Source organism: Capricornis sumatraensis, chromosome 19 (genome assembly GCF_032405125.1).
Source record: "Capricornis sumatraensis isolate serow.1 chromosome 19, serow.2, whole genome shotgun sequence".
Classification (NCBI taxonomy): domain Eukaryota; kingdom Metazoa; phylum Chordata; class Mammalia; order Artiodactyla; family Bovidae; genus Capricornis; species Capricornis sumatraensis.
The window spans coordinates 64281000-64296747 of record NC_091087.1 but is presented as its reverse complement, the minus strand read 5'-3'; the positions used below and the strand labels follow the sequence as shown (position 1 = coordinate 64296747).

At 51.1% G+C, this 15748-nt stretch overlaps 1 protein-coding gene across 1 annotated transcript in view; it reads right to left on the bottom strand.

The window, feature by feature from the left end:
• The window catches only part of RIN3 (Ras and Rab interactor 3), a 121056-nt gene extending 111610 nt beyond the window's left edge, over nucleotides 1–9446 (bottom strand). The window contains exons 1-2 of the mRNA XM_068990986.1: nucleotides 9340–9446; nucleotides 6304–6395 (exon numbers count right to left, since the gene is read on the bottom strand). Coding sequence (XP_068847087.1) covers nucleotides 6304–6395; nucleotides 9340–9446 — 199 coding nt within the window. The remainder of the gene's footprint in view (nucleotides 1–6303; nucleotides 6396–9339) is intronic.
• Between the last annotated feature and the right edge of the window lie 6302 nt (nucleotides 9447–15748).

The window sequence follows — 15748 nt, the reverse complement described above, 5'->3', positions numbered from 1 at the left end:
GTTTGGAACTTTGAAAAAAAAAATTCTCGTTAACAGGGTTTCAGATGTGAAATTGAGCCGAGTTCTGTACATACAGATCTAGAGAACTGTGCCTTCTTGGGGTGGCTCAGTGGTAGAGAATCTGCCTGTCAATGGAGGGGATGCAGGTTCAGTCCCTGGGTCAGGAAGATCCCCTGGAGAAGGAATACCCACCCACTCCAGTATTCTTGCCTGGAAAATCTGATGGACAGAGGAGCCGGTGGACTGCAGTCCATGGGGTCGCCAAAGAGTCAGACACACGACCTAGTGACTAAACAACAGCAATAAATCAACAAACATAAGGCCTCTGTAAATACTATGCAACTTAAAAAAAAAAAAGAAAATGAATAAGGAAGCTCTCCGTATACTGACATGGAAAGGCTTTCAGGATATGTGGTTAAGTGACAAAAGCAAATACAGAAGAGTGTCTAGACTGTGCTCTCTTGTTGGAAAAAAAAATTTTTTAAGGCTTATTTGTATTTGCAAAAAGTCACTCTGAAGGAACACACAAGAAACTAATAACTCGTGGGGCAGGGGTGGGAACAGGCACATAGGGGACAAAGGTGGGAATACTGTTTCACTGCATTTGTTTTTCATTCAAGAAACATGAAAATATTGAAATAGTGCAGAAAAAGCCTTGATGCAGTCTGTGGCATTAACCTCTATAAAGATGTCCTTTCAATCCTAAACCAGTTAAATCCTAAACCATTTTAAAAAATCATGACTTTTAAAAAATATATTTATTTTGAATCCTGCAAATGTTTTACCAACTCGAACATAAATAATGTTTACAGAGATTTCTGTGCCAGGTATTGCTCTAATTGCTTCACATAGGTTGACTTTTTCAAACAACCCTACGAGATAACTCTGGTTATTGCTCCCATTTTACAGAGGGGGAAACTGAGACACAGAGAAATTAAGCAACTCACTGAAGCTACAGAAAAGTGGCAGCGCTGAGATTGGAACCCTGGCTATCTCAGAGTCTGTGTTCTTAATCACCCTGCGAAATCCCTCTAGACTCTTATTCACAATGTATGATTATTAAACATTATAAATATACAATATAAGAAAGAGATGGAGGGCAGATCTCGTCCACAGAGCAGAAGACTTAACACTCTCAAGGCATGAATCCTATGCAAACTGATTGAACGAATCGGTGCAATTCCAATTAGAACCCCAAAAGTATTCTATGAAAAGTGCCAAGAACATCCAAGACACACTTGAAGAAGGGGGTAGGATTTGGGCTGCTGGAAATCAAGACTTATGATAGAGCTACAGGTGAAGAAGGTATGGTATTGGGGCAGGGACAGGCACATATGTCAGTGGCCTAAGCAAGTCCAGAAATAGATCCCCCAGCACAGTCACTTGAGGTCACAGTAGAGCATTGAGGAAAGGACAAACTTCGCAACAAAATGTGCTGAGACAACTAGCGATTTGCATGGGGAAAAAATAAACGTGATCCATTCTTCACAGCTTATACAGAAATCAGTTCCAGGAAGACTCTGTTCTGATAAAATGTAGAAAGCAAAACAAACCAAAAACAAGCTTCTAGAAGAAAATAAAGAATACTTTCATAATCTGACGGAAGAGCGACTTCTTTAACAGTGTACACACAAACACACACTCACACACCTCAATCTTAAATAAAATTTTAAATTTGACTGCATTAAAATGAGGACTTTCTGTTTATCAAGACACCATCAAGACAGTGAAATTTATGCCCTGTGTGGGAGAAGACACTTGTAACACAAAGTGCTCAGAACTAGATTATACATAGAACTTCTACACGTTGATAAGGAAAAAAACAAGGCAAATAAGAGCAAATAGAAAAATGGGCAAGAGGCTTGAGCTGGCACTTAACACAGAGACCATCCAAACGGCCAGGGAGCATCTGAAAAGCTTCTCAAGAGCAGAGAGATCAGAGAATCTGGAATTAAAACTTCAGGAGCCTATGAGAACGGTTGTCATGAGGCAGACCTACATAACCAAGGGCCGGGGCCATGGAGGAACTGGAACGCTCCTGCTCTGGCTGTGGGAGTATAAACTGGTCCAGCAGCGGTTCTTAATCTTGGGATTGAGGGATTTCTGTCTCCTTCTTAACACTGTTTTTCCACATTCCAAATTTTTACACTCAGTGTGTATTACTATGAAAATCAGAAAATAATGGACAAACATTTCAGAGGAAACAATTAAAATGGCCGGGGGAAAGACTTCCCAGAAGATCGATGTGCCCATCAGGGTCTCTCCTTCACACACAGTTGAGTGAAATGTGCAGGGAGTTGAAAAGATCATCAGAGCCCCAGCCTGGATGCCCCTCAGCTACCCCGGACACACCAAGGGAAGTGCCTAGAAAACAAAAGTGCTCCAACCTGTCCCTTAGCTCTCTGAGTCTCAGTTTCCTCTTTTGGGAAAAAGTGCAAAATATCATTCTCATGAGGCCTAACAGGTGGCTCGGATGGTAAAGAATCTGCCTGCAATGCGGGAGACGTGGGTTTGATGCCTGGGTGAGGAAGATCCCTTGGAGCAGGAAACAGCCACCCACTCCACTATTCTTGCCTGGAGAATTCTGTGGATACAGGAGCCTGGCAGCTACAGTCTATTTACAGGGCCAAGGAGCCGGGCAGACCAGAAAGAATTGCGTCTGGGAAAGGTGGATACCCAGACATAGTTAAATACATAAAACAGGTCCAAAGGAACCAAATTGATTCCAGAATTTATTTTTCAGCTGGCAGGGTTCTCCCTGCTCGTGGTCCAGCCAGTGCTGCCTGAAAGAACTGAATGCAGTGATGGAAACGTCCCATGTCTGCACCGTCCAGGGCAGTCACCATCAGCTGCCCGTGGTTTTGGAGCATTTGCACTATGATCAGTTCAACTGTTACTTCACTTTAATTAATTTAATTTGTAAAACAGATACATGAGGCTAGTGGCTAATGTACTGGACAATGCAGGTCTAGACTTTTCTACCGTTTAAATCTTTTCAGTGTGTGAGAATTCATATACTGTGTGTGGGATTTGCTTTTAGTTAGACAGAAAGAAAAAAGATTAAACAAACAAACAAACAAAGACAACTCAACACATGTCAGTGCTATGACCATTAGCCATCGCCCAATTTGGAAAGTTCTTCAGGAAGACCATGTCTTCGGTCGTCTGTTCCAGGGTTTAAGGTCCCCTTCTCTCAGGAGTTGCCCACGCCCCCATGGCTGGCTGTAGGTCAAGGTCCCTTCTGCACATGGATCCCAGCCCAGGCCTCCCCAGGCTTGTCTCTACAGAGCTTCTGGGGTCCTCGCCCACCTTCCTTCTGCTGTCTTCTCCTTCCCACGTGGACCAGGTTTGGAAAACAGGAGGCCCATCAGTTCTGGGGAGGCCTGTCCTTGGCCCCTGCTGGCCTCCCTCCCTCCGGAATCGCCCCCGCCACGTGGCAGCCCACAAGTCCCACCGTGACCTTGTCCTCTGGCCCCGCTGCTGCTTACTCAGCGGTTCCCCCATCATCTGGGGGAAATGGAAAGGAGATCACAACCCTCCCCTCCCGGGCCTGACCCAGGGTTTAGGAGCCAGAGGCAGGAGGAGGGAGCAGGGGCCCCATGGGGGACAGGTCTCAGCCCAGAAGGGGAGACACGGGCTTCCCGCTGGACCTCCGCTTAAGTTTCTCTTCCCCTCGCCCTTCGTGTCTGGAGCCTGACTGAATTTCCCTCTGAGACCGGCCTTTCAAGGTCTGTAAAATGAGACTGAGAACAGACCCCGAAAGGCCGCAGTGAGGACAAAATGCCGACTGCATCTGGAGCTTCACAGCAAGCAGCTCTGTCTGTGGTCACTGTGGACACGACTGATGCTGGACAGCTCTGAGCGGCGCAGGAAACGCTCTGCCCCAGAAAGGCGGCCGGGCTCTGTTCCAGCCTCAGCTACCAGCTGGCTGTGTGTCCTCAGGCAAGCCTCCCTCCCTCTCTGGGCCTCAGTTCTCTCACTAGTGAGATAAGCGAAAGGATACTCACCCTCCCTCTTTCAGAGGCTTGCCGGAAGGGTGAAACATGAGCGGAGTCAGAGGGGTGTGCTTTGACAAAATGAACCCCCATTTCTAAACCAGAAGTGGGGTCACGCCCAGCGCCTGCCAGGGTTCAGGGGTGAACACTGACCCAACCCCTGACGCTGCCCAGCTGGGGCACTGCCTGCACCCTGAGGAGGCAGGCTCTGGACATCTGCACCTTGCAGGAAGCTGCTGCGGCGTCACATTCCTCCAGCCCCTGGCGACACTGAGTCACCCTGCGACCCACCTCACAGCTGTTGTGACCGCATTTCCTCTGCGGGGTCCTGTGCATGCCCCAGCTCGGCAGTCCTGATGCTGTCTGGCAGCGCGCTTCCTGGGCCCAGGCCCACCTCCCAAAACAAGATGGACATCCCGCCCCCTGCCCCCAAAATCCCACCTCCAGGGCCGTGTCCTTTTAAGGGCTTGGGTCCCCTCCCCCATCAGACTTTACAGGGTGCACGGTCCCTGATGCCTAAGCATAAGGGAAGTTAGCCGCAGTGAGTTTTCAAGAGCGGAGGAGGCCAAGGCCACCGGCTCATTACCTTTGGGGACCTTTGGGAGGCACTGGGGTGGGGAGAGAGGAAACACACTCCACCCCTCCCAGGTTAAAGTGTCTCCCAGCGACTCCAGGAGAAGGGGGCGGCAGAGGATGAGATGGTTGGATGGCATCACCAATTCAATGGACATGAGTCTGAGCAAATTCCAGGAGATGGTGAAGGACAGGGAAGCCTGGTGTGCTGCAGTCCACAGGGTTGCAAAGAGTTGGACACGACTGAGCGACGGAACAACAATAACAGCAACTCCAAGGGCGGGGGTTACAGGATGTGACTTTGTCAGTGGATGACAAGGGAGAGACTGGAAGGTGGGGCCAGGCCCCCATTTCTACACCTCTGAGTTTCTTCACCTGGTCCATCATGTATGGCCAACTTGGGGAGGGGGCTAGGTCACCCCCTCCGTGGGGTTCAGCAGGCCTGGGGAGGGTCCAGCAGCATCCCTCCCTCCAGGACCAGGCACACCTGGGTCTAGGACAGGCAGCAGGTCCTGGAATCTTGGGATGCAACACAGGGATACAGGGAATTCAGGGGCAAAGGCCGAGGCTCTGGACTCGGATAAACCTGGATTCAGGTTCCGAGTCTGCCACAGAGTGCTGAGGGCTTCCACTGAGTCACTTGCTGTGCCTCAGTCTCCCTGCCTGTAAATTGGGCACTGCAACCCCAGCCTCATGGGGCTGTGACGATTAACTGAGAAACAGCGCTTAGCAAAGGGGCCTGGGGAATTTCCTGGAAGTCCAGTGGTTAGGGCTCCACGCTCCACTGCAGGAGATGCAGGTTTGATTCCTGGTCAGGTAACTAAGATCCCACATGCCCTGTGGTGTAACCAAAAAAAAACAAAAACAAACAAGCAAAGGGGCTTCACATAACTGCTGTAACTATTAGTGTCATCTATGAATACCACGGCAACCCACTCTAGTACTCTTGCCTGGAAAATCCCATGGACGGAGGAGCCTGGTAGGCTGCAGTCCATGGGGTCACTAAGAATGACTGAGAGACTTCACTTTGACTTTTCACTTTCATGCATTGGAGAAGGAAATGGCAACCCACTCCAGTGTTCTTGCCTGGAGAATCCCAGGGATGGGGGGAGCTTGGTGGGCTGCCGTCTGTGGGGTTGCACAGAGTCGGACACGACTGAAGCGACTTAGCAGCAGCATGAATACCACAGGTCCCCGATTTTTATGCCTTGATCAAAACTCTGCTCCTTAGAAGGACGCTTCTGTGAGAATCACAGAATGTGACATATTAGCACTGACTGCTCCCCTCTTTGAAAACTGTTCTTTCCAAGCCTTGAATTTCACTGGAGGGAGAGAGGACCAAGGCCCGGGGACAGAGGGATGATGCCTACCCCCAAGGACTCATGCATTTTAAAGACAGACCATGCATGAGTTGGGCACTTCTTAATCCAGAGGAATGAACTGCTGATAGGCATTCAGACAGTGCAGTAGAGAGACTGGGACTGACTTATCTACCCGATGCTCACACAGTCCACTCTGAGCATTTGTGGTCGGTACATGCCACAAAGTTCGCCACAGACACTGAGTTAGTGGAAACAGAACCACTGCTTTTGGGGAAAACACAGGGGTAGGTTCCCATGAACTGCTAGTCACAACATTTCCATCCACTGATCAGGACACATCTTGTTTTATGTGTGTTTCTGTTTAAAGATACCTAATTTAATACGTATCGTTGATTCATTAACCTTGAACTCACGGCCAACCGTGTAACTCATGCCTGAGCGAAGCTCTTCTAACACCCATATTTTCTCCACGGGGCCCGTCTCAGCCTTCTCGCCCTCAGGAACCCTAGACAGCAGAGAAGCACTGTACTTGGGGGACACTTTAAACAGCGAAACCATCAACCCAAAGCAGGAGAACTTGAAAAACATAACAGACCACGATGAGGACGGAATCAAGAAGGCACCTTGTTCTCAGATGAGAACGTGCGTGTCAGAATATTCAGATTTTTCATCGCTCTGCGCAGGGCTGTAAACAACTTCCAAAGCACTATGATTTGGGGGTTATGAATCAGCCTCAGCAAGCAGGCCAATTTGCAAATGCAGAATCTGTGAGTAATGAGGACTGGGTGCAAACGTCCCTTCATTAGGCTGGCCCCCACTGTGGCCCACCTGGACATGAACCCTGCTCATAGCACAGCATCTGTCAGCCTGGGAGCGAGCTGCTGTGCCATCTGAACTGGGACCCAGCATACCTCTTGCCCTGGAGCCCAGGCCAGGCCCCCACCTGGCACCCACCCTGCAGCTGCTGAGGCTTCCCCAGCTGCCACCATGGGCAGTTCCTGTCAGGGGCAAAGAACAGATTTGGCGGGGAAAGGGGAAGATGGTATTTGTAGCAGCTGCAGGGGAGCCTCTGGCAGTCCCCAAACCCGTGTCCTGAGAGCCTCTCACCAGCCTCCCCTGACAGTATTGTGAGCAGGACCCACAGCCAAGTCTTCATGAAGTACCTACTGTGGGAGGCTGCTGGGCCACGTGCTGCTTCACACAGAGCCCGGCACACAGTGGGGGCTCTGCGCCTCCACATTGCATGAATGCAGGAAGCAATGGTCCAAGAGGGCAAGGAGCCAGCTCAAGGTCTCACAGCAAGACAGGACAGACCTGGGGACAAGTGGAGTGCACAAGAGGGTAGGCACTGAGGCCTTTCCAAAGACCATGGGACATGCTTCACACTTCCTGAACACCTACTACGTGTCAAACTCTGTCCAAGCTCCTTACATGCATTAACTCATGTAATACAACAGCAGCTCTAAGAGTATGGAACTATTAGCACCCCATTTTACAGATGAGGAAACTAAGGGAGAGAATAGAATGGGAACCTTGACGGTTTGCTCCATGGCCTAACCGCTAAGCTGTACTCTTCCCCTCTCAACGTTCTCATATCCAGACAGCCACGCTGGGCTACAACAGGCACCTTCTCCTGGGCAGGTGGAGGGCGGGCTGGCAGGAGGTAATAAAGGCAGCCTGCTTGCCTCCATGATGCACACCCAACCCACCACCAGGTTCCATCCTAGATACACTCTGAGGGCGCCCTATCTCCCCATCCCCACTGCCGAGACCCTGGTCCAGGCCTCCATCTCTGCTCACCTCGACCCCTACAGTACCTTCTGCCCCATGTACTACTTCCCCAAACCCCATGCCCTTCTTCACACAGCAGCCCGATGCAAGCAATCCATGTGATTCCTGTGCAAAACCTGTACCTTATACATAAATGTTTGCAGCAGCTTTATTCGCAATTGCCCCAGATTGGAAACAACCCAAATGTGGCACAGCGGGTGAATGGGTAAACAAACTGTGATACATGCATACAATGAAATACACTCAGCAATAAAAAGAAAGTAATACTGAGACACACAACACAGATGGGTCTCCAGCGCCTTCAGCCAGGTGAAAGAAGCCAGACTCAAAGGCAGCATTCGTGTGAAGTTCTCAAAACACCAAAACTCAAGGATGGAGATGAGTGAGGATGCCAGGGTTTGGGCGGGGGAGGGGCTGACTACAAAGGGCACACGGGAACTTCGGAAAGTGATGGAACTGCTCTATCTTGATTGCGGTAGTGGTTACCCGACAGTCGACGTTTACCAGAATGTATTGAAAAGTTCACAGAAGAGGCTTATTCCATATAAATGTTTCCTTGTTATGGGTTGAACTGTATCCCTAGAAAGACATCTTGAAGTCCTAACCCCCAGCACCTCAGGACCTCAGAATGTGACCTTATTTGGAAATAGGGTCATTGCCAATGTAGTAAGTTAAGATGTGCACGCTAGGTCACTTCAGCCGTGTCTGATTGACCCCATGGACTGTGTCCTGCCAAGCTCCTCTGTCCATTGGGTTCTCCAGGCAAGAATACTGGAGTGGGTTGCCATGCCCTCCTCCAGGGGATCTTCCTGACCCAGGGATCAAACCTGCGTCTCTTATGGTGTCCTGCACTGGCAGATGGGTTCTTTACCACTAGTGCCACCTGGGAAGCTCCAATGTAAGTTAAGATGAGGTCATTTTAGAAAGGGGGCAGGAGGGACCCTAAGTTGATATGACTGGTGTCCTTATAAGCAGAGGAGCAACACACAGGGAGGACAGGGCCCAGTGACCAGGCAGAGACTGGAGTGATGCAGCTGCAAGCGAAGGGGCCCCAAGGACCGCCGGGGCCACCAGAAGCTAAGAAGAGGCAGGAAGATTCCACCCAGAGTCTCAGAGGAAGCACGGCCTTGCCGTCACCGTGATCAGAACACACAGCCTCCAGAACGGCGAGAACAAACTCTGATTGTTGTAAGCCACCCAGTTTGTGCTGCTTTATTACAGCCACCCTAGGAAACCAATACACAGCCCAACTTTAAAAATGGGGGAAAAAAATAAAAAATAAAAATAAAAATGGGGGGACGAGACTGTCCCAGCCACCCTAGGAAACCAATACACAGCCCAACTTTAAAAATGGGGGGACGAGACTGTCTCAGTCTCCAGGGTCTACAGGTTCCAGCCTAAGAGCCTCAGGTGTCTTGTCCCCTCTTCTTGCACAGGTCACCTCTGGTCCATGCACAGCACAAACACCAGGCACACTGGGCCGTGGTACCCACAACTGGGCTATGCTGGTTCCCCCATCCCCCACGGCTACTTGGGAAACTCCCAGGTGTCACTCAGCTCAGCTCAGCTCTCGCCTCCCCGCTAAAGCTCCCCCAGATGTGCTCTAGTCTGAGTGGGACACCCCTGAGCCAGCCAGGGACCCCAGCACTCCAGGGGACCATGCTGCATCATTCGAGCATTGCACTGCCTGCCGCTCCTGCAGTCCCACAAGACTGGGATCCTGGGACAAGGGTGAGTTGTCAGGTAACTGGCGGACCAGCGCCATGCGGGCTGGAGAGGAGCTCTGGGACTCGGCTGGGTGGGGGTCTAAGGGCTGAGCCTGCTCAGGCCTGGCCCTGCAGATCGGAGCCAGGGCCGGGCCAGGCGTGGCTCAGGTTTCTCCTGCCACAGCCTCTACCCTCAGGGCCTCCCACCCAGAGCTGAGCTCGAAGGCCTGCCCAGTCACACACCTCACCCTACTGCTCAAGCTTGCATAGCCACAGCCTCCTCTGCAAGCTCCTGGCAGGCCCCTTCCCATCTCCCAGAGGCCCCCTATCCTGGTTAATCCCTCCCCACCTCTCTACTGGGCATTAACCTGCCATATATTCATTCAACAAAGCCTTGCGTGGGACACGCCTCTCCAGCCCTTACTCTTGCTTAGCTTGAGCGTTCTCTGAGTCAAGCACTCTATGCCCAGGACAGTGTGGATCTGGCAACCACACCTGTCAGGAGGAGTCACTCTCTCTGCCCGGAGAGCTTACAGTCTAGCAGGGCCACAGAGAGAGAATACACCATGACAGCGTGAGAAGCGAGGCTCGGACAGGGCTGATGGGTCTTTGCTGACCGGTGTCCTGGTACCTCTGTGTAAATTAGGAAAAGATGCTTCTTGCTCCCCATGGATACAGACAACCCCTCCTCCACCCCGCACACACACCTGACATCACACAGGGCTTGGCAAGAGAGTGAAACTTCAGGGGCCCCTTGCTCCTCTCTCAGCAGGTGCCTTTGTGCAGTGAGCAACCTGCACAACTGTACGCAACAGCCCTAGGGGCAAGAGAGCCTGGAAGGCTTTTGCAGGAGGCTGGAGGTGGGGTGTGTATGCTTAGTCCCTGAGGCAGGAAAGAGCTCAGCACTACCCAGAGGCTGGAGGGAGAGGCAGCCAGTGACGGCCAATGTGACTGTCCCCCCACCTCTAGGGCCTCACGTGAAGGGGCAGCGTAGGCACCTGCACAGAGCCGTGGAAACAGCCTGGGTCCAGATGTGAGAATTTGGGGCAACCACATCCCCTCTCTGAGCCTTATCTGTGAGCAGAGGCTGGATTATGGGGTCACCAGACTCACACTGAGCTCTGATGCCTGACAATACAAGGGCCAAGGATGGGGCCACTTTGGCTCATGGAAAGAAGCCCCCGCCTGCCTTTCAAACTACTTCAAAAGCAATTGCATAGCCTTTCAAGACGGCCTGCCCTGCTCAATCCCAGGATACCTGTGGCCTCTTAGACCAAGGTTCTCAAGGCCTCCCCATACCTGGGGGGTGGACGGACAGCATGATCCTGGGCTGTGGGAGGGCAGCTCAGAGCAGGGTCTTACAGGCTCCAAATGGGTCTTTGCTACCCCTAGAAAGGGAAGGCCAGCCCTGGCCATCTCAGGGCAAACCTTTCCCAAGGCTGAGCAGAGAAGTGAGGTGACCACTCAAGACCTCTAGAGGCCAGCAGTCAGCACAAAGCCAGCCTGGCACGTGTAAGTGCTCAATAAAGCAGCAAGGAAAGAATGAATGAACGGTGGCAGCCATCAGGGATACAAGCGAGCACTGTTCGGAGCAGGCCCCCAGCCTTTCTTGTGCTGGTTTGCAGGCCCCCAGACTCCGGGCTCCCAATGCAGGGGCCCCAGAGGTTGGTCCCTGGTCAGGAAACTAGATCCCACATGCCTCAACTAGAGATCCTGCATGCCGCAACAAAGACCAAAGATCTGTGAGCTGCAACTAAGACCCAGCACAGCCAATAAACACATATTTTTTAAAAGCCAACATATTTGGAAAGAAATAAAGTACAGATGAGGAAACTGAGACTGAGGGAAGAGACACGGCTGCCTTGCTCAGCAGTATTTAGCCTTGTCAAAGCACGAAGTTTGAGAGTCAGAACTTAAACCAGAACAACTAGTCTGAAGCTTCCGGTGAAATCTAAAACTCACAAACACCCAATGGGAAAAACAAGTTTGCAATTTAGTCCTTGAAATAAGAGTCTTAGCCTATGCAAAACGTCTCTCCCCTCTCCCCCTTTTCCTCCTTCTCACCTCCACTAGGAAATAAAGGCTTGCATGTAACCCTGAAAAGCAGCCTTAGCGTTTCTGGCATATACTCTGGTGCCATGTGACAAGGGATAAATTTTTGTGTGTGTCAGGATTAAGTTTGTCTGTGATAGAAAATTTTAAACAATAGTGATTTAAGTAAGGTAGATATGTATTCCTCTCTCATACACAAATCTGAGTAAGTAATACAGGGCTGGGATGATACACCAACATGTCTGAGAGCCTTACTGTATTTATATATTATACTGCTGCTCTACTCTGCATAACTTCCATTCTCAAATTCACCCCAGAGTCCAAAATGGGTGCCCAAGTCCAGCCATTATGTTTATATTCCAGCCAAGAGGAAAGAGGAAAATAGAAAGGCATGAGCCTTCCCTTTAAGGACATCACCAAGCAAATATTATTCCCCATATATTTTTCTGTCCAAATGTAATCTCATAGCCACATTTAGCTGAAAGGAAATTAGGACATGTTTAGCTAAAAATTTATACCCAACTAAAATTCAGGGGGCCCATCAACAGGCTCTGCTTCACCCCTGAACTCAAATACTGCAAGATGATGGCAGATGACAATGAAATGGTCCCCAAACCCTAGACCCATAAAAGTTTTCAGGAGCTTTATTTAAAACAGAGGGAACTTCAAAAAAAAGTTCACATATGTCTATGCCTACTCCAACCGTTAATATGATCATAATATGATGAGGTCATCAAAGATGATAGGTAGGCAACATAACCTCCAGAGTGCGGCATGCAGAAATACGTATAGGAAATAACACTCAGTGAAAAAAAGAGAAACACAAACAGATACACATAGCTCAAAACCAGGTACCAGAGATGGACATTAACCAAACAGGCAGCTGGACAGGGTGTAGCCTCAAAAAGACGATGTGCTTGATGCGTTACATTTGAGTATTTTTTATGTGTATATGTGAACTTTTTCAGATATAAAATATTGTTTTGAAAATCAACAGCATGCGTGTGCACACGGGCTCACACACACACACACACACCATGTACAGATAGGCAGCAGCCCTTACCTGGTCTCACAGCCCAAATAACTAAGAACATCCTCTCATGTAACAACCCTGAGAGGCAGGGATCACTGCTCTGCTTGGCAGAGGAGGAAGAGGAAGGCGTCCTGGCAGGTACAGGTCAGTGACTTGCCCAGGGTTGCCCAGCTCTAAGAGGCAGAGCTGACCTGTGGTCAAATTCAGGTTCTCCACCTGTAGCCAGATGGCCCCGACTCCCTTTCCAGGCCCATCGCACAAAGAACCCTTCTTCCCTGTCCCCAAACCAGGCTCTTCAGAGCTCCCGCGCACAGCCTGTCCTTTCTACTTCCCCTTTGGGTGCTTTTCTCCTAAGATACCCTTCCGGATTTCAGTTAAAATCCCACTCATCCAGGGCTTCCCTGGAGGCTCAGTGGTAAAGAAATCTGCCTGCCAATACAGGAGACACGGGTTCGATCCCTGGTCCTGGAGGGTCCTCCATGCGGTGGAGCAGCTAAGCCCGTGCACAAAACTGCCGAGCCTGTGCTCTAGAGCCCAGGAGCTGCGGCCACTGAGTTCACAGGCCCTAGAGCCCGTGATCCACAACGAAGAGCAGCCCCAGCTCATCACCGCGGGAGAAAGCCTGCACAAAGCAACCAAGACCCAGCACCGCTGAAAAGAAACAGGCAAATAAACAAATCATTTTTCATAAATTCCTATTTATCCTTCAAGACCTAATCCAGATGCCACCTCTGCAGGGCATCCTTCCTGCTCACCACAGCCAAGTGTAACAGAGCCTCAGCACCTTTGTACACAGAGCCCTACAATTAGGTGCATGTTTCGCTTACTTTCCCTAGTACATGAACTGAAAAATCCTAGATGTCCAACCAATATTTGCTGAATGGATGGGTGTAGTGGGGGAACGGATGGAGAGATGGAGAGCTGGGTGCATGGATGGATAGGTGAGAATGGCTGAGATTTCACTAGTTTCCCCAGTGGTTAAAACCCTGAATATATTTTAGACAGTTGCTCTGTCAAAATGACATGAACAGAAAGAAGCAAGCATCACAAATGCTGTTATCAGGTGCCACTGGTAGAGAGGTAAGTCTTTGCTTTGAACCACAATGCGTGCGTGCTAAGTTGCATCAGTCGTCTGACTCTTTGTGACTCACTGTAGCCCACCAGGACGCCGGCTCCTCTGTCCCTGGGGATTCTCCAGGCAAGAATACTGGAGCAGGTTGCCAGGCCCTCCTCCAGGGGCTCTTCCTGACCCAGGGATCAAACCGGCGTCTCTTATGTCTCCTGCATTGGTGGGTTCTTTACCGCTAGCACCACTGGGAAGCCCTTGAACTGCGGCATCCCTGGGGAAATGTACAGTATCCGTCCCTGTCACTGATTGAGACTAAGGGGGCTGGGGCTACGGTGGATGGGGAAAGAGATCCCCAGTGTATTCCTTCTTGAGAGCTTTCTCTGCCAGAGATCGTCAGATTGTGAATTTCAGATGCAAAGTCCTTTACTTCTTTGGTCCCTGGAGGTGGGTAAAGATACACATTTATTAACCCAGGAAACAACCCAGCTCTGGGAAAATCCATGCAGGAGGGGAATGTATCTCTGCTACCCCTGGGGTCTCCTCTTCTACTGGGCTGTCCCTCTCCATCCCCCTTCCTTCTCTTTCTGCCTTGAGGAAACAGGCCCTTTCATCAGCCCTGACACCTCATATTGAATGATGTTAGTCAAGGAGTTGGGATGGTGTCTGGCGTTTGAAGTCCCATCTCTTAACTAGGGAATAAAAACTTCTTGGCTTTGATAAAGATCCCAGAGTCAGTGATTAAATGGGGGCCATGTTCATGGAGCTAACTGTCCCCTAGGAGAGCCCCTCTAGGGCAGCCTCTCACCGCTCCCGGCTCCCTCTCCTGGAACCCTGAGCCTCCCAGGGCTCCAGGCTGGCGGGTAGAGCCAGGTTCTAGGGGAATCGCACGCTGCCTGGCCCCAGGTAGGGGAGGCAGGGGGCCTTGGTTTCCCCATAGGATGTGGCCTGAGCAAGTGGTGGTGCCTTGCACAGACGGCAACAACAGACCTTGACCACAACCGCTCCAGAGGCTGTTTCTTCTAAAAGGGAACCGACATTTCACAGCAGGCTGGGTGGGTCTTCAAACACTTACAGACTGAGCTAGGGGCACCCCCAGGAGCTATCGGCAAAACGGGGCAAGGGGCCCTGCCGCCACTCTCGGAGCTTTTGACCACCAGGGCTGTTCTGGGCTCGGGACCAGCATGAGGCTGCTTGGGGGGCCTCAATGGCAGGTGGGGAGAGACAGAGGCAGCAGTCATGCCGGCGGCCTCCAGATCCTTCTATCCAAGGCCTGAGGCTGGCGGCCACACGGGTATGGGGTCAGTAAGGCCGTCCCACTGCCCTGTAGACACCCCAGCTAAGGGAAGGCCTCCTCTGTACCTACCTACCTCCTTTCTCCTAAGGCCACCCTGGCTGGAGGCAAAGAGCTGGTTTCACTGTGTAACTCTGTGTGTGTGTGTCCTTGGGCCTCCCTCCCTTCTGCACACGGACAGCCTGGCTCTGTCGCGGCAACAGTGGGGTTGCTGCGAGGAGGCTGGGCCTGCCTAGCAGGGAGTCCCTTCCCTCAGCTGAAGGGCCTGTCCAGCCCCCCGTCCTGAGCCCTTCCTCAGACCATGCCGCTCTCAAACCCTGTCAGGAGCAGCCTTCCCAGCCAGGAACCCCATGACGCCAGTTCGCCGGCCACCTCTTCCGCACCCCCATGGCTCCCACACCAGCGGGCCAGAGCAGGGCCCACTCGCGCACATCCACTCACACTCAGAGAAGCCCCTCCAAGGAGCCTTCCTAACTCACCAACCAGGCGGCCAGTGCTACCAGGAAGCCAGGGGCCTCTCCCCAAAGCGGGCTCCCCAAACCAGTACACTTTTTTTTCAAAATGAGTTTTTCAAAAATCACCCAAACCAATGAAAAGACACTTTCTTCCAGGCACTTGATCAGGGTGACGACCCAGAAGTCTCCTTTCTGGGTCTTTGCTTCTTATGAAAGTATGTTCTAGAAGAAACATCAGAGGAAGGAAGAGCTGTCTCATCTCCAACTGGCACTCCCATATCACTCCAGGATACCAGCTTCTACTGCCTGTTGGCCAGTAATTCAGGAAATCACTGAGTCAGATAGAGCAGGGTCTTAGAGATTACTGAGTTCATTTTTCAGGTAGAGAAACTGAGGCCCAGGGAGACTAAGGGACTTGCTCCCTAGAAAAAAACCTCAAACCCCCGAACAGCGTGGGACCC